The following is a 22,170-nucleotide window of genomic DNA, read 5'->3' on the forward strand; positions in this document are numbered from 1 at the left end:
CCAGGGCTGACCGACAAACCCATGCTGTAGGTCAAAGCACCTCAAGTGCTCAAAAGTGTTGTTGACAATTTTAATTATCAGAATATTTACAGTCCTGTCACTTGACTGGGAGCAAAATAAGCTGGATCTATTTCTTCATTTGGCAGTCGCGTTTTATCGGAAGAATTGTTTGTCAAGACCCCTATCAAGCTATGCAGATCAGATGGGATTCAAACCAGAAGAAAGCTGGTCTCTCTCAGGAGCTTTGTTACAGACATTTCTGACCATGGGTGATTTCATAGCCAGTGCATTGTCACATGCACCCTTGTAGGACAGGTAGAACTGCCAACCCAAATGGTCACAAATGCCAGAATACTCTAGTGTACCTCAGAGTAGAAGACTGCTCTCACACATGGAGATGATTCCTTAAATAATTAACTAATTATGGACAAATTCTTTTGGGACCAAGTTAGCAAAAAAGTATTAACTCTCTTCAATTATTTCTCCATCTCTTCAGCTCTTCTTTGATGGAGCATCCTAATCTTGAACCATGAATTCAGTATTTTACTGAAGTAATGTGTTCTTTGCTGTTCTCCTGGATTCTCCATGATCTCATTTAATTGCTTTCTTTTAACCTCCTTCTATCCATCATTCTTTTACTGTTCTCTACTTTCCTTTCCCTTTTTATCTGTATAAATTTAAGTGGCAAACAGCATTGTGGACAAGCTCTGCTAGGCTGGGAGGAGAGGTACAGCCCAATAAGAGAACCAGGTAGGGCAGTTGCTTATGCTCTCTGACATATTTTCTACAGCATATGAGTTTCCTTTGTTTCTACAACACAGGATTTGATGAGGAGTTGCACAGAGATATTTCACATTCAGATGTTAATGAAGAAAATGAGAAGCAGAGAGGCAGGAGGAGCTAACCAAGAAAACAGAAGAAGAAGAGGAAGAGTAAGAAGAAGAGGGAGAGGAAGTGGAAGAAGAAGAAGAAGAAGAAGAAGAAGAAGAAGAAGAAGAAGAAGAAGAAGGTCTTCTTTGGGAACGCAGATCTAGAGTAAGTTGGGGACTAAGGTGGCAGGCATCATGCAAATTACTCGTACCATATCAGGGTAGTGAGGCGCTTGTTCCCAGTAATAGCATTCAGACATATGCTGATCAGCTGATCATTCTGTAACTTAGGCTCTGGGCAATATTCTTAATTCTGACTGCCTGTAATATCTATGATTTTCTGATGATCAATAGTAATTTGAGGTTTCACAAGTAGAGTTCAGCAAAAGGATTCAATTTATGTGAGAAGTGTTTAGTTAGGCACTATATTTTTAGAACCACAATTACTCAACAATGTTGCATACATCAAAATAAATGTAATGCTGATTCAAAACAGTTGAAAACAGCATTTGAACTGATAAACAGATTTATAAGATTATTTTCATTTTGGCTGCCTTCCTAACATCAGATCAGCTACAAACAGTGAAAATGAATTGCTGCTTAAGTCAGTTTGTCTCATAGAACAACATTAAGGGCAGTTTTCAAACACACATATTCCCATGATATGTTGTAGCCTGTAAAACACAAATGAAAAGTCATATGCATAACCCTCTTCAGACTTGCAATTCTGTCTCACCAAGAAACAATGTTTGCAAGTTCAAACTTTTATTAGATAATCTTATAATCTTCTTTTGAAATTTATTAGTAAGGAAACTCTTCCTTCACCTGTGGAGTATAACAAGTATAACTTGGTACTAATTTTTGTCAACATCACCACAAGTTTAAATACAGCAGCTGTCAAGAGGAGTTCACTTTTCTTGTACTTACAGTTAGAAGGATGATGAGTAAGAAGCAACACTGGGTTGTTTTTTTCATTGTGGAGTCTTCTTGGAGAGACACCTTGTAGATGACCCTTCTGGGAATGAAACAACAAAAATAAAAGCATTATTGGACTTTTCCGATAAATTCCTTGTCTTTGTGTATGAGCACATTTTTAGAATTAATCTAGACTCTGTGTGTGTGGTTTTCGGAGCACCCCCAGCCTTACATGTGCTCAAGTTTCGTCTAATTGAATGTTGGTTCACTTTAAATTTAGTCTCCTTTGTGGATCTCTGGTGGTGAGTACAGATGGTGTGGGGTACATCTTCATGTTACTGGGTGACCTGTAGCAGATCCAGGTTAAATTCTTTTCCAGGTGAGGCTACCTTGGTTGTCCTTTTTCAGCTGCTTCTAACCTAATATAGAGCTGCAGACCAATGAACAATCTGGATATTTTAAACCTGACTTGCAAAACCCAGAAAGATCCAGTTTGCAAATAAGTGTAACAGCAGCTCAGAATCCATGTTTGTGGGGCTAGGGAAAGCCAGAGTTTGAGTAATGTCTAGCCAGGTGAACAAGGCGCGGGCAGGAAAAGAGAACCTGGGAGCAGCAGGGTGGGATTGCGCGCTCCATAATTCATCTGGGTGTCTGGGCTGTGACAGACACACAGCAGTGTCAGCCTCAGGCCACCAGGCAGGAGTACTGGGGAGGCACAGCATGGACACGGCTCCACAGGTCTGAAGGGAACTGCATCAGCAGCTTTTTGGTTTTCTGGGTTTTTCCTACATCAACACTTCTCCGGCCTATCTGGAAAAAGTATCCAGGGGCCACCAGGTATAATCTTATTGCTTCACAGTTGTGGGAGTTCAAGCAAGCAAAGCTCTCTGCATTAACACATCATTTTAAGTTTTACAAAAATCTAAGTTCTGTATTAAATGAGAAATGCAGCCTTTGTCAAAGCACATTGTGCCTTCTGATGTGTCACAGACCACTCGTGGTGTGTGTGCTGAGCAGCATAGGACATGTGGCTGTGGTCACCTTCTGTCACAGTAACACTGTGAGCACTCACACACCTTCATTTTTCAGAGAGCTTTAAAACTAGGAGTTAGGTATTTTCTACCTGGACAAACAATCCTGTGAGCACCCTACACATTTGAAACCCACGAATTTAATGAGAAAAAGACACAGGGACTGGGATGCTTAGTCTAGTTGACATGCAGTGAATAATACAATGACTAGTGTAACATTTGTCTCAGCAACAGCATTGTAAGAGCTTTTCTCATCTTTAAATGGTCTGGAAGGGCACCCATTTTCAGAGAGGAAATGAAACATTGTCCTCATCTAAAGCAGAAATATGTAAGGTCAAAATGTAATAAAGGTGTGGCACTTCCACTTCAATGCAGCACATGTGATCCAGTCATATGCAGCACACGTTGCAGTCATGTATCACTGAGATTACATAAAACATAAAGTGATGGCAAAGATGGCTCAGAGGGTTTCTCTCTAATAGGAAGTAGTCTTATTACTGTCTGAATCTTCCCAGAACTATTCTGCTGAGTCAGGAGTAATGCAAGATGCAAATGATCCAGAAATAATATGCAGTTACCCTGTGGGCCACAAACTTGCATTTGATTATTCATGGTAGACAACTCAATTGAAGCAAAACCTGGACATCTAGATCAGAGAAAAATGCCTGGAATTGTCTGCATATTTTCCAGGCTCTTCCCTGCATTCTGTATTGGTTCAAACTGACAATAAAGATTAATGAAGAACATATAAACAATGGCCCTTGGACAGCTGTGCAGTGAGTACGAGCACGAGTGTGGTGTTCATCCAATTACACACTGTACTGCAAAGTGTTCTGCAACACGGTGTAAAGCCCGTCTAGTGGATGCCTCTGTTCTTGTCAGCATCATCACTTCTGCTGCATCTGTAGGGATTTTGTATCAAAAGGGAGCACTTTGTCTTAAAAACTGTCAACAGCTTTGAAATGCACAACAGTTCCTACCAATGCCACAGAGATTAACATAATACTGTGACCTAGCAAGCACAAGATCAAAATTGGCTGAATTTAACTGCTATATGTCTGCTTTTCCTGTACTTTGTGCCTAGAGTGCCTGCAGCACCAGGCTGGGTTACAGCTGTAGATGCAGGTAAATCTTTTCCCTTGAGTTAATTAAAATGACTGCACTATATGATATTACATATGAGTAAATGAGTAAGAACTATTTCTCATACTGAATCTCAGCTAGTCTATTTATTTCCAGTCATTTTTATTTTAGCCAGCTGTAACCACAGGAATGGCTGACATACCAGATAAAGTCCAGCACCTTTTTTTGTCTTTTTCACAGAAATCTTTTCATCTGGCAAAAATTTCAAGAATAGTTGAACAACAATATTTTAACTATAAAAACTATAAAGGTCCTGACAAAAAACCATTTTTTTCTACTTTAAGACTGGCCCATAACACTACAGCACACAGGCTGGCATCAGCACTGTATCAAGGATGATGATCTCATTGAAATGAAAAGATACATGCAAATACAAAGTGCTGGTCAATGGGCAGGGCAGAAACACCAGGGAGGCAGAAAGATTCACAAGAGGAACCCCAGGAGACGGACTCTGTCAGCCTCCAGACAGAGGAACAAGCCAAGACCTCCATGGCTCTGACCCCATCTCCAGTGACCCAGGTTCAGGTGAGACAAGCTGGGATGTGCAAAGCAGCATGCTCAAGTGCCTGCTGGTTTTGGTCTTTTGTGTTAGAGGGATCACCTTTTCACATGGACATTGCAGCCCATGGGCAGTGCGCTTGCAGCTGGAGGAGGGCTGGACAGCTCTGGAGCTGTGCTGTCAGGAACAGAGGGTGGAACCAGAAATGAGTCTGCTCCCCAGTGTGTGCTCACACCAACTCAAGCACGCATGGATTTCCATGGCAGTACCCACAGGAGGCTCCCCATGCCTTCTCCTGGCTGCTCAGGACCACCTGACTTGTACTAACTCCACAGCCACACTACAGGGCCACGCTATGAAGAGGTCAGGAAATTAGTTTTCAGCTGCACAATTTTAAAATCTATTTAAATGAGGTTTTAAATTTATTTTCTTTTTTACAATTACAGATGGAGAAACAATATTTCAAGCTGTTTTAAGAACAGGTGTTTCAGATGTTTTAAGGTATGCATGAGTTTTTCCTGAGATGATGCTTATTACCATAAACAGAAATTATAAATAATGAACTGATATTTCCTGGGATCACCAGAGCTTATTTATTATGGCAATGTAATACAGTATAAAATTACACCAAAATTTGCTTCCCTTGCTGAAGTTCCCAAGCAGGTTTTATGTGCTATGCTAATTCCTGTTCCTATAATATTTAACCTTTTTCGCTAAGTCCAACAATGTACATACTCAGTGTTATGTTAGTAGAACATGCTGCATGCATTTAAATTTTAGAATATCCATATCCAGGGATTAATCATAAGCACACTGCTAAAGCCCAGTATTTTTCTATGATTGTATTAATTCTTCAGCCCCTGTTGCTGACAATAATTCCATATGACATTCCTGACTGTTATTGAAACTAGAATATTATTCTTTCTTTCTTTGCAAAAGTAGCATTTATTTAGCTCATTGTGTGCTAAGGTATTCCTCCTGCTTCAGCTGTAATAGTAATAACACAGACACCTTGAGATTACAGCTGAAACTTATCTGAGGATGAACACAGCATCCTACTCAGTGATAACATCTCTTTTGTCTCTGTCCAGATGTCTACAGGTATAATACTGTGCTGAACAGGTCTTCAATTACAATTACCATTGGGTTATCCAGAAAATGGAACAACTCTCCCTGCACAGCCATTTGCACAAGGCCCACAAGGGATGTCAGATTTAGTCAGAAAGAAGGGTGTAAGGGGAAGATTTAAAAGAAGGCAGTAGAGCAACAATTCTGTGCCATGTTCTGAAGAAAAGGAAGGAAGGAAGGAAGGAAGGAAGGAAGGAAGGAAGGAAGGAAGGAAGGAAGGAAGGAAGGAAGGAAGGAAGGAAGGAGACTACAAAAAACTTTAATTATTTTGCTTTGATGAATCTGCAGTGCCATCTTTCACAATACTGATGACATACCTTTAGATAAAGAAGTGGTTTTTAAAATGGCTTTCAAAATAGGAATTTGAGGAGTTGTGGCTAAGTACAGAAGTGTAATGCAAAAATCTCCTTCTCAGTGTGTTCATTATACTCAGAATTTTTGAAATGTCACTTGCAATGTCCCTACCAGGCTGCAAGTTTCTTTGGGAGCTTCTTTTCCACCCCATGCAGCTTTCTCTGAGTGAGTAGCTGGGTACACACCTCAAACCACAAGGTCTCTATGTTTTCTTATTTAAATAAGGCTCGCAGACCCTCCTGGGGAGTGCCTTGCCACTCAGCACAGAAGGCACCAACCTGCCCTGCCTGCATTAACACTGGACTGGGAAGCACTGGGCAGACACCACTGAGCAAGGCACAGGCAAGCCAGCAGATCCTGCTGCTGTGTTTAAGGATTTTGGATCCAGAGAGGAGGTTGCAGGTTGGTTTGTGTAGCCAAACATGCAGATGGTTTTGAGGAAAGTATTAAAATTATCCCCTCACTCTCAGTGGGACATTTTACCCCTGGGTTCCTAATTTAGCTACTGCTTTGGGCCAGGAGTGAGCCCTACATCACCCTTCTACATTCCCAGGTCTTGTGCAGACCAGAATTGTAGTTATAACCCTATCAGGAGAGGAAATGCCAGGAGTTTAATCCCCATGCATGAGATGGGAGTAGAGCCAGTCCCTCCTCTTTCTCCAGAACATTCTTTAGCCATTAGCCTGCAACAGTCTTGAAATGGCTTAAGTGGTACCAGGATGTCTTGGTGCTTCAAATGGAAATGGTGATTGTTGCTCAGTTATTTCTCATATGCCAAAAACTGGTGACCATCAGTCCCAGGCAGAGAGATGGGTCTCCTTGCAGCCTCTAGTCAGGTGTCCAGGGAGATGAGGTAAGGCAGGAGATGTATCTACTGTCTTCTACTCCTGCACTCCCTGTGGCTTATCTTTGTACAGTACCTCAATGTTTTGTTTAACCTTCCTTTTTCATACAGGAATCCCATGAGAAATAAAAATTCCACATTCTCCGTTTCTGGTGTCAGGCACATAAAGACATTGCAACATTAAAGCTGTCGGTATCTAAGACACTTGCAGCTTATCTCATTCATTTTGGGAGTCTCTGAGACCCAAATGCTAACTTGTGTGATGACTACTCAGTTGTTGTTGTAGCAGATCACAGTTTCCATTAGTGTGCCTGGTGGAGATTGTGAACTGCATCTCAAGTGTGTGCTATGTTAACAAACTGAAACTATCAGCCATGGCAAATAGGCAATTTCAGGTTTACACAGAGGAAATGACCAAATAATTCTGTTTTATTGATTCATTTGGATTACCTGGGAGCTGCAACGCTTGGTACTTCATTTTTCTATTTAAAAGCATTCAACAAAAAGGGGTTATTTTACCATAGGTTTCCCTCTAACCAAATCCTTTCCATTAACCAGATGAAAATAGGAAGAAACTAGCTACAGAATTGTCTGTGTCTGTTTTTAAGGTAATCACAAAGATTTCTAAGCCCCCACATTATGTATCTGAGCAGCCAATGTGATCATACACACCAGTGAGGATACTGAAGATGGAAAAGAAGAAGTTTGTTGTATTGTTGTAATTCCCAGTCTAAGAAATTCTTAGACTGGGTAATACAACACAGACAAATATACTTTGACAAAAAAACAACAACCAAAAAAAGCCAATAAATACACTTTGAATAAGAATTATTTATCTAGGACTTTAAAAACATATGAGCCAAATTATCCAGGAGACTTTCAGGAAAGGCTAAACATTCTATGAAACAAAAGATAGCAAAGCATCAAAGGAGTTAGAGGAGCTGATTCCTTCCACCTGCCAGGGCATAACTTAGGAGGGGAGTGTTGAGGTATCTGGCTGAGCACTGATACAAACCCCATTTGTATTACATGTAGGTATGGGTGGGTGTAGTGCTTCTGCATCCTCTCATGACTGTAAATTGAGGGTGAGGCCTACTGCTTGTTAGTAGCCAAAACCCAGTGGCCAAAACCCCCTACTTCTTCAGAGCTCAGGAAGCCATTGCTAATGACCCCCTTGGCTGTTGGACAAGGGGTTTTATGAGGTTGCAAGTAAAAGCAAAGAAAATTTCAGGAACAGACTAGTAAAGTATATCAGCAGATTTGTTGGCAGAAAAAGCTTGGAATACTTACACAAACCAGACTGTGTAATTAGTTTCGAAAAACTTAGTTTTAGTCTTTTGCAAATGTCTTCTGTGAAGTGTTTTAGTCCAAAATGTTAACAGCATTACGTGAAGAGTTGCATACCAAGCAATTATGGAGTTTGGCATCTACAGGACCCTCTGCACCTTGATGCATTTATCTGAATTTGGCAGCATCATACTGTTTTACCCAGAAATAGTGCCTGAGAGACAAGGTTTATGCCTTTGCACCACAGGCTCTGGTCATACAAACAGTGGTTAAAGAAGAGGCTTAGAGATGGAGGGAATGGTGAATAGTAGCAGCACATCTGCTCCTGCATAGGTCAATTTAAGCTTTTGTGGAATTGAAATTAAAAGAAAAATGACTTTTATGCTTTTGCAGTGAAAGAGGAAACAACGCAAGCAATTGTGCTTTTGCTTCTGACATAATGGAAGACAGAGTGGATCACACCACAGTGACTCTGGAAAATGAGTTCATTGCCTTCTATCACTATTCAGAGGACACACTCTTGAAATAAACTCACTTTTACAAAACAATGATTGCTCACATAAGAATTACGTCAGGCTCTCAGCGCCCATCAAAGTATCATAGAGTGGTTTGGGCTGGAAGGGACCTTTAAATATCATCTAGGTCACATCCCTTCTGCCGTGGGCAGGGACACCGTCCACTAGTCCAAGTTGCTCAGGGCCCCATCCAGCCTGGTCTTGAACACTTTGGGGGATGGGGCATCCAAAATTTCTGGACAACTTGTTCCAGGGTTTCATCTCCCTCACAGTAAAAATTCTTCCTAATATACAGTCAAAATCCGCCTTCTTTCAGTTTAAAACTATTGATCTTTTCCTGTGACTGCAGACCCTGGTGAAAACTTTTCCCTATCTTTCTTCTAAGACCCTGTTAGCAACTGAAAGGCTGCAACAAGGTCTCCCTAGAGCCTTCTCTCCTCCAGGCTCAAGACCTCCAGGTCTTTCAGGTTTTTTTTTTTTCACAGGAAACAGCTCCAGCTCTCTGATCATCTTCATAGCCTGCTCTGGACTCATTCCAACAGATCTACATTCTTCTTATGCTGAGGCCACCAGAGCTGGGTGCAGCACTCCAGGTGGAGTCTCATCAGAGCAAGCAGAGGAGCAGAATCCCCTCCCTTGATCACCATGCTGCTTTGGACACAGTCCAGGATGCAACTGTCATGTCACAATGTCCATGCCTGATGATGAAGGCTTTAATTTGTTTTAGTTCTTACAATCAAATTTGAAATACTGAAGTTAAATGCAAACCTTACAATTCTGAAGCAACACTCAGGATTTTACTAGCTCTGATTTCAGTGATGGATAACTGGATAAAAGCAGCAATATTTAAAAATCTTGCTAAGTGCTGGGAAATGTTACCCTGTTAAAGTCAAATATTTCCAATCTGTGGAACAAAGAAGGAGAAAAAAAAAAAAAGGAAATCTGTGTAACAAAGCAGAGGAATAAAATCTATAGCAGAGCATTCCTGCTATTTGGAGTGCTGGAAGAGTGGGACCGAATGAAGCAGCTTTGGCCGCTGGTCCACATTACAGATGAAAGCAAGCACGCTGCAGGAATGCCTGGTTCATCACTGAATACTCCTCAAAGCAGAACAGTTCCTTGCCATTTTGCTGCATCATTATGAATCTCTGGCTTAGCATGTCACACAGTAGCACAGTATAATTTTAGCCTTTTAGGCCCAGCTGTGAAATGTCTTTTGAAAAGTGCTTGCAATTCCTGGAGGACTTTGCAGCAGTGCTTGTACAATAAGAAAATATGCAATTATCTACTCTTAAAGGCAGTGCAGCTTGGACACAGCCAAAAGCTTGGGATGAATACTACCCTGCTGTAAAATAAAGATTTCAAAAGAATTGCATACATTTATGTCAGACTGAAATCTTTAACACAGCCTGCAAAATTAAAGCATAAATTTAGAATTATTCTCTCTATATATAATATTTTAACAGGGAATACAGTTTTCACAGTCCTTACCACCTTTGTGGGTAAGATAATATTAGTATAATTTAGAAAGAGAATTGTACAGGTACAGCTAAATATACATTGCTAAAGAAACTAAAACATGCTACACAGTTTCAGTAAAAATTTTTGAGTTAAGAAAAAGGCCATATGCATGGTTTCATTATAACTTTAGCTGGATCACCATCCCAACATTACTGTACCTACAGCCTAGACCTTACATACCAAACATGCCTGTCAATGTATTTAACACTACTCTAACAAATACTTGAGTTCAGTAGAGTAAGAATACAATGACAAGGCGGACTGGGATGGACTTTGGAAGCACACATAAACAGTAGGGAGAAGTAAGAAAAACTGCAGGGTAAGAGGTGAATGTAAGGTAATTTTTCCAATTACCAAATTCTTTCTGTATCACCCTGGAAGAATCTTCAAATAATTGGATAAATGTAACCTCATACATTACATTCTTCCCTCTTGGATCAATACTTGTTTTGGTCAATATTTTCCTGATTTGACAAGTTAAATTTTTGTTAAAAAAATTTCTTTTTGTTGCAGCATATACTGCAAAGAAAAATAATTATCTAATATTTTTTTTCAGGCAGTTCCCTCTCAGTTTTCCATTCAATTCTTCCCCAGGCAAACTCCCACTGGTCTTTTTTTTTTAATCCTAAGCATACATTCCTATAAATTATTAGAAGCAAGTGAATATTTTATGGGATGGGCAAAAAATCAAGAAAAATATTATAACTTCTTATTATATCAATGTTTTTATATAAGTCATATAAAGTGTGAAAAGTACTGTGAATAGATTGTTTTAAATCAAATACACATGACATACATTTAAAGCATTTTGTTCTTACTTGGCAGAATAGCCCATGCTACAGTTGGATGTAGGTTTTAATTCTACCTCAAAAAATATGAGCTTGTGTGGAAATAATGCATTTTTCTTGAGTCTGGTTCTGATTTTATAGCAGTTTTGCTAATAATGAATAAAAATCTTGATTTTGATTTGAGGTCAGGGTGTATGATTATTGATCTCTAAGGTTGTAAGGCGTTATGAGGGGATTTTAAATTCTGTAATAGAAGGAGACAAGTTTTGGGACATTCAAACCCTCTTGTGACATTCTCTGGAAAAGGCTTTGCGTGAATTAACTTTTAAAGATACCACAGTTGGTTTAACTAATAAAATTTTTACCTCTGCTGATACATCTTGCTTTACCTATGCTCTTAAATTATTATATCTACTGCAACACTGATACTTCTGTATTACACCTACCCTATAGTGAGTAGAAAAGTGACCCAAAGCTGTCACTGCATTTTAAGCTATTTTTACATCTAATCTAAAGATAAATAAGGACATAATCATGTAGTGATTGATGGGGACATAAGAAATAATTGGTAAATCAGTAAAAATAAGATTATATGCATCAGTTATAGTTATTACAGATTATTTGAATATCACGGCTATAGTGCTAGGATATTTTGTTGTACCTGTCAGGAATTATGACACCATTACTATAAAAGGTTAAATTGAATATAAACATCTAAATTTCCAGTTTCAATTAGGGCAAAATCTACACATTTCTCCCTAAGGCATTATACCTTCATTTCAGAAGTTCAACAGGGCAATTTACACACAGTAAAGTACTGTGAACTGACATTTTCCCAAGAGGTAGTTTTTAGCAACTAAAAATTCAGTGGAAGGCTTCCAGGCTAATAACGTGCATGAAGAGATGCACTTTCAATGATAACTAGGCAGGTGAAGTTCACTGTGCTTAGGTTCAAATAAAGGGTAAAATGGGTCTTTGCCATGACCTGCAGAGAGCAGGTTACTGTTTGCTTTGTGGTTCCTCTTTTTATCTGTAAATTAGAGCAGACTAGCAAGGAGTACAGATGAGGGAATGTGAATCACCTGAACAGTGAGACAAGTCATTAATGGTGCAACTCACTCGTACGCCCCAAGAAAATTTTATAAAAAGCCTTTGGTTCTTTGTCCTAAACATTGCTCTGGGCTTGCAGTCTGGAGTCCAGGGTTTGTCCAAATGTCCCAGAGGAGCAGCTGAATCCAGATGAGACATTGTTGGCAGGAAAACAAGACCAGGAGATGGCTAAAATAGATGGTGGCTAAAATGTGTGTATGCACCTTGAGAGCTGAAAGGCCAGTCATTACTCACTACTAATATTAATGATGACCTTTCTGGGACACCAGCTGCCAGCCATGCAAACAGAAGCTCTGGTGACCTCTTCCTCTGCTTATAAATATTAATAAGCAGAAGAATTGTCCTAACCATTTGTGGGGTTCAGAATCTCAGCAATACCTTTCACAGATCCTAAATACACGTGGTTAAGAATGACCAACCATGTGTCACAGAGGTTTCACTGGAACCCAAGTAATCAGGTCCATGGAGAAAAGCTTAATTTTCTGGCAGATCAGTAGTGGACACAATATTTAAACCAAACCAAACCAAACCAAACCAAACCAAACCAAACCAAACCAAACCAAAAAACCAAGAAAAATGGTGAAGCATGAGAAAGGCAGCACAAAGGAGAAACAATGTCTTTCACCACAACCTTCCCAGCCAGGAAGAGCAGAGCAGAGGTTTTGGATCTGTAAGTCTGCATCTGCCTGCCAAGATGAGCTATCATGAATATGCTCTTGAGAAGTTAGTGAATTAAGCCAAGTGTATTAATCTGCATTTATAGAAGATCCCTTCCTACCCTGCATTCTGAGGACAACATGAGAGTTTAGGCTGACTCTCGCAGATTTCAGGCTCTCATTTTGCTTTTGCTGTCCATTGTTTGGGGAGTAAGATCAGAGCCAGATCCTCAAAGTCTCAAGGTTCTCACTGCCTTCAGCAGAGCTGCCTTTCCACGAGCCCTGGCTTTTTCTTCTTCCATTACACGTGTTGAGTGGGGCTTTGAGCAGCACTGGGAAGGAAACCTACTCACCTTGAAAAATAAAATGTTCTAACATAGGAATGATTTCTTGTCACTTATGTTGGCTCCTCAGAGCCCATTAAATGGCATATTGATTTTTTTTTTAATTGACCTCTTGGCAATGTCACTTTCTCATTTGATATTACTGTTACTATTTTAAAGTTCATTCATTTGATTTTGTTGTCTTTTCATGTGTTATTTTCTATATGACATTCTAGTCCAACAAATAATGTGTAGCCTAATTTTGTGGGCACCAGTGGGGAGCAGGGCCTCTCAAAAGCATCTTGCTAGCCAGGCCCAGTGAATCAGGCTGGGGTAAAGCATCGTGTGGTCTGGCTCCCACCTGCTCCATTGTTAGCACTGGAAGCCTCTGGAGCCACTGCAATTCTCAAGCAAGTCAGTCAAAGTCCAATTACAATAATTTATAACGTATTTCTTAAGGATGCCAAAACTAACTCCAAATGCTTCCTGATGCCAAGGTTTGCTTTTGGTAAAGTCTTGATATACACTGGCTGAAGAATGTCTTTAACAGGGCTTTATTTTGCTGGGGCAGATGAAATTAATTTCTGGCTCCAGTACCCAAAGGATTCAGAACCAACACAGAATGACATCTGAAGTCACTAAGGACAAGTCTCCAAGTTTTGAGTCAGCTGAAAACAGAGTCAATTTTCCTTTCTGAGCACATTCCAGACCCATGCAGGTGCCAGGGGACTGTTCTTAGTTGTTCTTAGAGCTGGAACTTGGATGCTTATGTAACAGCTAGACTTAGGGTTTCCCCAAATCTCCCTACCAAATCCAGTTGCCTCCAATGTAGCAGCCTATTTGCAAGACTTTTCAAAATAAACCCCTGGAAGCAGTCTGTAATTCTCAGCAAGATTTTTCTTGTTACACCATAGGTTGCCAACTTTAGTATTTATTTCACTGGCAATAAATTAAAAGACCTGAAACTTTAGATTCTCTGTGATGTTAAAAACTTCAAATATCCATCCATGATCTAAAGCTTCATGTGGAAAAATAATAGAAAGTCTCTTCCATAAATTACATTGTCAGACAAGTGCATTCATATGGAAAGTACTTCATATAGCAGATAGAGGACAAAAGGAAAGCATATTTGGATGACTACTAAGATTCAGAAAAGATTTCTGGAAAGAAGTCAGAACAGTCATTTCAACAGCAGCTACAGCTGATTTTGCCTCTCATCCTGACTGTCGCATTAAATCCAAATGTATGTGTGTCTATGGGTATGTGTGCAAGCTTCTGCAGAGAGGTATAAATTCCCTACATCTTGAGATGTAGGGAATTTAACACAGCCCAGCTATTATGACACCTGTAGAAATCATGTCTTGAGGCCTTTTGCTGCTCTAGTGTTTATTTGGCCTTCTGGTGATGGAAATATCTCAGGCTTTTATTTGCTTGTTGGTAACTTGGAGCCTTTGCCTAAAGCTTGCCAAGTATTCATCCTGATAAAGCACTTGACCTTTCTATGAAGTATGTTTTTCAGACACCACCAATTTAAAAAGCACCTAAAGAATATTTTTTTCTTTAACAATCAAAATATTTAAAATTATGTCTGCATTTTGGATCTTCTGCACTGTACTTAGTGCTTCACCAAGGAAGTGAGAGGCCCAGCTCTGGTTTCTTAGAGCAAAATCTAGTCATACATACCACATACCTCAGACATACACAAACACATACACAAGCAAAAATGCAGTGCAAAACCCATGCATTTTATTTGTGGACTTTCTTTATTAAGATAAAAATATCCTTAATATTTTAAGTATTGGGGGTTCTTATTAATTAATTTTTTATTAGTATGTGCAAGAAAATACCACTTTTGTAGCCTCATTCAATGATACTGTGCCTTTATGTCCTATAACTTCTTCCAGACTTTATACTCATAGTTCCCTTCCCTACATTTAGCATTTTCCTACTCTCCTTTACTTCATTTTACCCTTGCATTTTTTTCCAGAAGATACTATTTCCATGTTCTTTGAATATAGTCATAATGCTATAATGATAGCACAGAGTTCCACAGCATAGAATGGAAAATCTGGTGCTATATAAATTTGGTTTACTCTCAGTGAATATTGTGCTAACTGCTTCCCAAGCTGTTTCAATAAAACACTCATATGGAATTTATCTTGAAGCTTTACATCCTGTCTAGCTGGCTGTATTATGTCTCAAAATCCCCAGTCCTTTGTTATAGAATTAGGATAGGCTTCTGGAGTTCTGGTTATATATTTCTGCTCCTGGGATCACACCATGACAAACTCATTCTACTTTAACTTCCCTCTTAATGAAAAGAGTTGATAATCCAGGTTCAAATCATGAATCCCACAATACCTTTGAAAAGACTTCAAAAGAAACAGCAAAAATACAAATAGCAAAAAAAAAAGCAAGCAAACAAAAATCCCAAAACCAAAACAAACAAACAACTCTAAAATGAACAAGCAAATTAACAACTCCACAAAAGCTACTTTGGGAAGTGAGTTCTGGAAGAACCGCTGTAAGAAGGATTAAATGCATTCACATGGTACAGTTCAAACAGCTGCTAATCAGAGATTGTCTCAGCCTGTGCATCCAACTGGGTCAGTCTTGCTTAGGCACAGCTTCAGAAATGCTCCTTCCAGCAAGCGACATCTGGGCACCCACTACATCCCATCACCAACATGCAATTACACATTGCCACACAGACAGGGGAGCTGCTGGACAGGGAGTAGGTACATGCTGCTGGATACCTTTATGTTACATCTTTTAATTTACTGCAACTGGTATAAAATAGCAAACTTTCACTTTTTGTGGCTCCCGGGGAGTATCAAATGCAAGAAACTCCACTTTTACTCCAGTGTCATCAAAATATGGTGAGTGGTCAATGACAATAAACAAATGTATTGATTTTGCTGGTTTGAAGTGTTTTGATCATGACAACCTTCATTGATCTCCTGTAATCATACTAATAGTAATGGTAGAGGATGTGAAAAATCATACTGCTCCTATGATGCAACCACAGTTGGTCCTTGAATTTCTACATCAACTCTTGCCCAGCCATTCATCTCTATTGAATAATTCTACTAGATTGGCTTGCTTACTTGATATTCAAATTAGAATAATGGGACAAAATCAAATAATGAACTAATTTCCTGACTTGCATGATAGGGTTTTATGCCATTTCTTGCTTGTGTGGTCTGATCTATGTCCAGTAAAACCAGATTTTGGTACAATGCATCAATGGCACTTAAGCTAATGGGCAGATCTTGAATCCTGTTCTTGGTATCACTTTTCTCAGTGGAGTCCAGATTTTGACTCAAAGGTTTTGATATCCATAACTAGATCATTAACTTGGTCTTTGATCATTAGCAGCACAAACCTGGCTTTACTTTCATGAATTCTGCCAGGAAAAGTAGAACATATGTGGAAAAAATAATCTGTGCATGAACTGAACTATGAACATTACCTTTGACATGAAAGGCAGCATAAAAGACAAAACACTTATTCCATTCTGGCCAACAAACTGCAGAAGTCAGAAGAGGACTGCAAACATAAATTAGAATCCTTGCCAGGAGCTGTTTTTACTTAATCAGAAAGGATAGGGCTAAAGCCAACACCCTGACTTCCACAGGGAAATTCAGAGGCATAAGTCATACAAGATGATGAGAGGAAGACAGATGCTTGGAGCTCTTGAAACTAGGTCCCAGCTACTACCTAGGACTTCTGCTAACAGATACTGAACCCACTCCTCAGTCTGTGACAGACACTGAACCAGCTCCTCAATCTGATGATTCAGCCAGAAGGATGTAGCACAGACTTGGATCCTGGCACTGCCAGTATTCCTGTGTTCAAGAGGGATACACAGCATTTACCTGGTTTATTATTACAATTAATTTTCATATTTCCAGAGATGCAGGCATAGCACACAGGGATGCTGTATCCTATGTAAGCTTTGGAAAGTGACCCCTAGTCCACATTATGAGTGCTGTCCCTTTTGATCTGTGCATCCACAGACCTGGAGGCAAAGCAGCAGATCAGCAGCAGAAGGCCATCTACACCCTGAACAGTGTGGCAGAAGGTTTCTGTGGCTTCTGGTGACATCTGGCGTCTCTTACCTGCTGTCAATGGATGTGTGTGTTGTGGGCTGCTCTCTCCTATTACTGGATGGGACACTTCCCTTAAATTCTTTACCCACAAAGGGATCAACAGTGGCCTGACAGTGGTCAGCTGTCTGTGTACCAGGGTGGAAGAACTTCAATACTATTTTGCAGGACATTTAACTAAAAGACACTGAAATATGCACATGAAATAAATCCTCTGTTGCTTTGTCTTGGTATGTAAAGGTGCTGCAATCAGGGGTTCCACCTGTACAAAAGAGCTCCTGGGGAAAGACCAAAGTACATTAGGGCAGTGCCAAACTCTAAACTCTGACCCTAGGCAATATTTCATATTTCAGTCCCTCACTTGCAAGGAAAGTATTAGTCATGTACCATAACAAAATTGGCTTCTTGTGTTCATAAAAGTAACTGATTTTATATTGCATTTTCCATTTTTTATAATTTAGGTTCTCATTTAAGCTAAAAGTGCCACATATATCAAGCAAATCTTGACTAATGTCTCCCACCTGAAAGATCAGGAAATATTTGTTTCTATGTGACCAAATGCTGCTGATTAAAACATGAAGCAAAGTTTAGATGAAAATAAAGATTCTACATGGAGGCCTTTTTTCATCTCTTCTTGAATAAAGCAGCAACAGTCTTTTCATTAAAATGAATGGTTTAAAGTTATCTAAAGGGTCTGTTTCTTGCTTCTACCAGGTGCACCTTATTTTAATTTCTCTCAATAACTCTTTGTTGGAAAACTATGAAATTGCTCTGCTCCGGTGAGTTAGTTAAGGAGTTACCAGCAGATATACAAAAGAATCTAAACCCCCCTTTGCTGATTAAGGGACCTTGGAATTATTTTATAAATCTTCTGTTTGGATGTGTTGAAAATCAATGACTTATCTTTAGTGCTGTAAATTTAACTCCCATTACAGTGCATTTGCATTTCAGCTTTTATTTTCAAAGGAAAGACAATGAAGTAACAATATTGTTTTGGAGCTGGTCTGGGTGCTGGATACTCAGCAATGTGTAGATCCTTCTTAGCAAAACTCACCAGTGCTTCATCTTTATTTAACATGTTGCTTTTCCAACAGTTGCAGTGACAATTCCTTGGAAAAAAATTGCTTATTTGTAAGCAATTGTTCCTTGCTTTTTTCTGTAGTTTTCAATTTTTTGGAAGACCATGACTGTGAATTTTCAGGCAGTAAGTCTGTATCTTTCTGTTTGCACAGGACTTAACCATTGTAAAAAAAATTGATACTGTCAGCCCTGGGTACAACAGCGTCTCGCTGGGAATTCTTGCGCTAGAATAGAATGGTGGTTCAAGCAGATGTCTATAGCTAAATAAATATCTCATATGAGATTTTAATTCTAGAAGTGAGAATTTTTGGAAAGATTCTTTGGTAACTTCATATGAGATTTTAATTCTAGAAGTGACAGTTTTGGAAAAGATTGCTTGGTAACTTCATTTTTGATGTCATGTTCTTCAGTGAGGGAATTTATGCATTGGATTGTAGGATTTATAACAAGTGACTATATGAGACAGTGAAATACAGACTGTGAGACCTAAAATATCTGAAATAGGCAAAATTTTCTTGGAGAAATTGGTTTTTTATTTATTTTCAAGTGAATCAATGAACTCAATTAAACTGATTTTTAAATAAAAGTATTTTTAAGTAGCTTAAGTTTTGAGTGTGGTTTCAAGGCTTAATTCCAAAATGAAGTCATTAATAATATTATATATACAATTATATATAATATATAATATACATAATATATAATATTATATACTGCTGATTAAACAGGAATAAATAACTGTAAATTACATGCAGGAACTGTTAAATTACTATTAATTTTGAAGCTGCAAGCAATATTTTTTCTGATTTAACTTTGGCCTTACTTTGTGCCCATAGTACCATTCCAACAAAGTCAAAATTTGATATTGATTTCAATGAAAAGAAGTTTGAAGCAGACAGAGGAAAAGAAGGCTGCTGCAAAGAGAAGGGCAGTCTCCCACAGAGAGCAAAGCTTACAAAATACAAATCTCTTTACTCATCTTGGATTTCTAGCTCAAACATCCTCCCTGGTAATTGCAGTTCTGAGCTGCGGTACACAGCACTGTCCACACAAACAGCCATGCCTTGCTTGAAACAAATTTAATTATGAGGGCTTAGGAGTAAGTTCACTGCCCTGCTTAATTACAAGTCTTGTAAAATTCAACAAAACCTCCACACAGACTTGTTACTAGCACACTCTGACATAAGTGTGCTTTCCTGCCCCAATCTTCTTCCATAGGCTGCTCAGTCTGAAGATCCAACAAAGCCAAACACATGTTCTAATGCCAAAAGAGATTTTAAATTCCACAATTTGCTAAAATAATGGGGCAAAGCTGTCTCCAGGGTTGCAGGTTCTGAGTGTACATGAATATCGGGCTATTTCTTGAAATTTTGTTTCAGAAGCCAAGCTCCTGTATTGGCAGTTCACCAAAGTTAGTTGTCAGACACACAAATAAATTTTTGTTCTGAAGAGACAGAATGAAAAAGCCTGTGGCTTGTGACACTGTAGTACCAAAAAGAACAGCCATGATTTCTGATGCCAGCACAGAAGATAAGCTGCTTCTTTTTGTTTTTATGGATACAAAGTACTTTTTCTCACTTTACTATCTATGACTTGAAGAGGACATTGCTCCTTGCTTGAAGTTAAGTTAGAAAAATATAATGGAAAAACTTCCCTAACCAGCTTTAAGATCGAAAAAAAATACCAAAATGGGAATGAGGTAGCGCAAAAATTCATGCATTTTTCTACTGCTAAACTTTCATCAGATAATAGTATCAAACACACTCTATTGGAACTGGAAGTTAAAGCAATTTCACCTGAGCTTTCTAAATTCAAATGTATGGACTATAATTTCTGCCTTCAGGCTTATTTTTTCTTGAAAATATGCAAAATTTTTATATTCCATTGAAAATAGGAGCAAGGGATTATTTTCATACTTGAAGTAAACCTAAGAGCAACTACAGTTTCAAAAAACAGTCTGGCAAAGACAGTCAGACAGAGATGTACATCTTGGTTATGTACAGCAATCTGCCTACAGATTCTGGTCACTAAGCACATTTGAGAAATTAAATCACTGAAATTTTCATCATTGTAACACTATTTAGGAACTTCCAGAGATAAAAATTTGCTTTGTGATGCATAAAAATACATCAAGCAGGTCTTGTGCAATTACAAAATTTGCACTCTTGTAGACAATACACAGGATTCAAGTAGACAAACAGTTCTTTGAAGTTATGAATGCTGACAGGAGAATGTCTCCTCCACTGTGGTGACAGATATTTTACACCAAAAGACAGGCTATTCTCTCTTTCCCCACAGATCAAGTCATGCATATTTTTTTTTTACAAATGCTAAAAATAGGCTACTCCAACAGTGTGCCATAATGGTATCACAAACAGCTACACCCAAGGAGAGTAAACTTTAAAACAAAAGTTATAGTGGTATCTGCAATTTTCCTTGGCAATTCATGCTTTCTACAGTGTTTTCTCACCTTTCTGTCTGTATGTGTAATGTAAGATCTGTGTTTCCTACCATCCTTGATACAGTTAGAGAACAAAAGGTAGAAGAGGGGACTAGACCCTACATGTAAAACTTTCTGAATTCTGGAAAGAGCTGTGTGGGGAACTTCATACTTTCTCAAGCACAGCAAATGTCCTTGACTAGCACGGCTGCAAATTACCACTCAAACATTTAATTCCCATTAATTTTGTCACAATGAGGAGAAACAGTGAAGGTCTCCAGTGTCTTTGGTATCTACAGACTTAGAAATTATTGTCAAGACAAACCTTCCCCTTCTGTAAGTGTGCACAGAACAGAAGCAAGGAAATATTTGTCAGCCTAAGAGCTGCAGCTTTCTTAACTCTGTGGAGAAGTGTTAATAGGTTTTTCATATAAAAACAAGAACAGTATCTCCTTCCTTATCTGAGTCACAATGAAGAATTAAAGGAATTTTCAGTCTTGGGATGGAGCATGCAAACCATCTGTAGCCTTCATAATGCAAAAGCCTTACAGTTTTCACAATTCTCTCTACAGAAGAAAAGCAATAGGCTACTTCAGGACAGGATTTTGGGGCACAGTGCTAGCTACAGGTATTGACTGAGGAAGGAATAATGTTGGGATTGGTGGTAATTTTTGTATATTTACAAGGACATTTGTTCAAAAATAAGGGACAGGGTACAAATAGTCATAAATTTTGTTGAGAAACCTAAAGCAAAGACCAGAGAATATTAAAATTATTATTATTAAATAATAGTCTTTTCATTAACTAGACAGCTGTTACAAATAGCATTTCTGTATTTTATGCAATGTAAGGAATTGCAAAATCTGTTTTCTATCCCTCCTTGAAAAAGTATTCCAGCATACTCTTCAGAAGTAGTGAATATTCTGGTCTTTGATTTAACAGTCTCACACTATACAAAACCTAATTTTTGTTTGATAAGACTGGGAAAGGCACAGGAAATGACTGAGAAAAGAGATTTGGGGATAATGCTAGAGGAAAGGATCCAGTTTACAATGTGCATACAGAGGTTCTGGTACAAGTTGCAGAGCAAGACAGGCATCAGCAAGCCTCTTGCCCTTTTGGACACAATATGAAGAAAATCAGCATGTCTTTCTGTATGCCTCTGGTCCATTAAACTGTTTTCCTGGAGGATAGTAACCATTTCTTCCCCTGAAACAAGTGCTGCTGGTAAAAGATGCAGACTAGCCACCAGAGAAGTGGAAACAGATCTGAGCTAACGCAGTAAAGTATGAATTACTAATCCTGATACAAATATTTTTGTCTCATTTGTGTGGACTATATGAGACTGACTTAATTTTGAGTGTGCAATCCTTCCTACTGCCGGCAAGAGAAATAATGGCCCGTATCATCTACATAATTTTATACATGGAGGAAAACAGGATACACACCATAAGGGGCCTCAAAGACAAGAGGAAAATCTAGTACTTTTGGGGACCAATCAATTACCTTCTCCTTTTTCTCATCTAGAAAATTTGCCTCCTGATCTGGTTTCTTCCTGCAT

The 22,170-nt window shown here is 38.8% G+C and overlaps 1 protein-coding gene across 3 annotated transcripts in view; it reads right to left on the reverse strand.

Moving 5' to 3' along the window:
- The window catches only part of CALCR (calcitonin receptor), a 154,248-nt gene that overhangs the window by 65,044 nt on the left and 67,034 nt on the right, over positions 1 to 22,170 (reverse strand). For 2 of the 3 annotated variants that reach the window (XM_064704308.1, XM_064704309.1), the window contains exon 2: positions 1,797 to 1,884. In XM_064704308.1, the coding sequence (XP_064560378.1) occupies positions 1,797 to 1,884 (88 nt within the window). The remainder of the gene's footprint in view (positions 1 to 1,796; positions 1,885 to 22,170) is intronic. The other variant, XM_064704310.1, reaches the window with a different exon arrangement.

This window comes from Zonotrichia leucophrys, chromosome 2 (genome assembly GCF_028769735.1).
Source record: "Zonotrichia leucophrys gambelii isolate GWCS_2022_RI chromosome 2, RI_Zleu_2.0, whole genome shotgun sequence".
NCBI lineage: Eukaryota > Metazoa > Chordata > Aves > Passeriformes > Passerellidae > Zonotrichia > Zonotrichia leucophrys.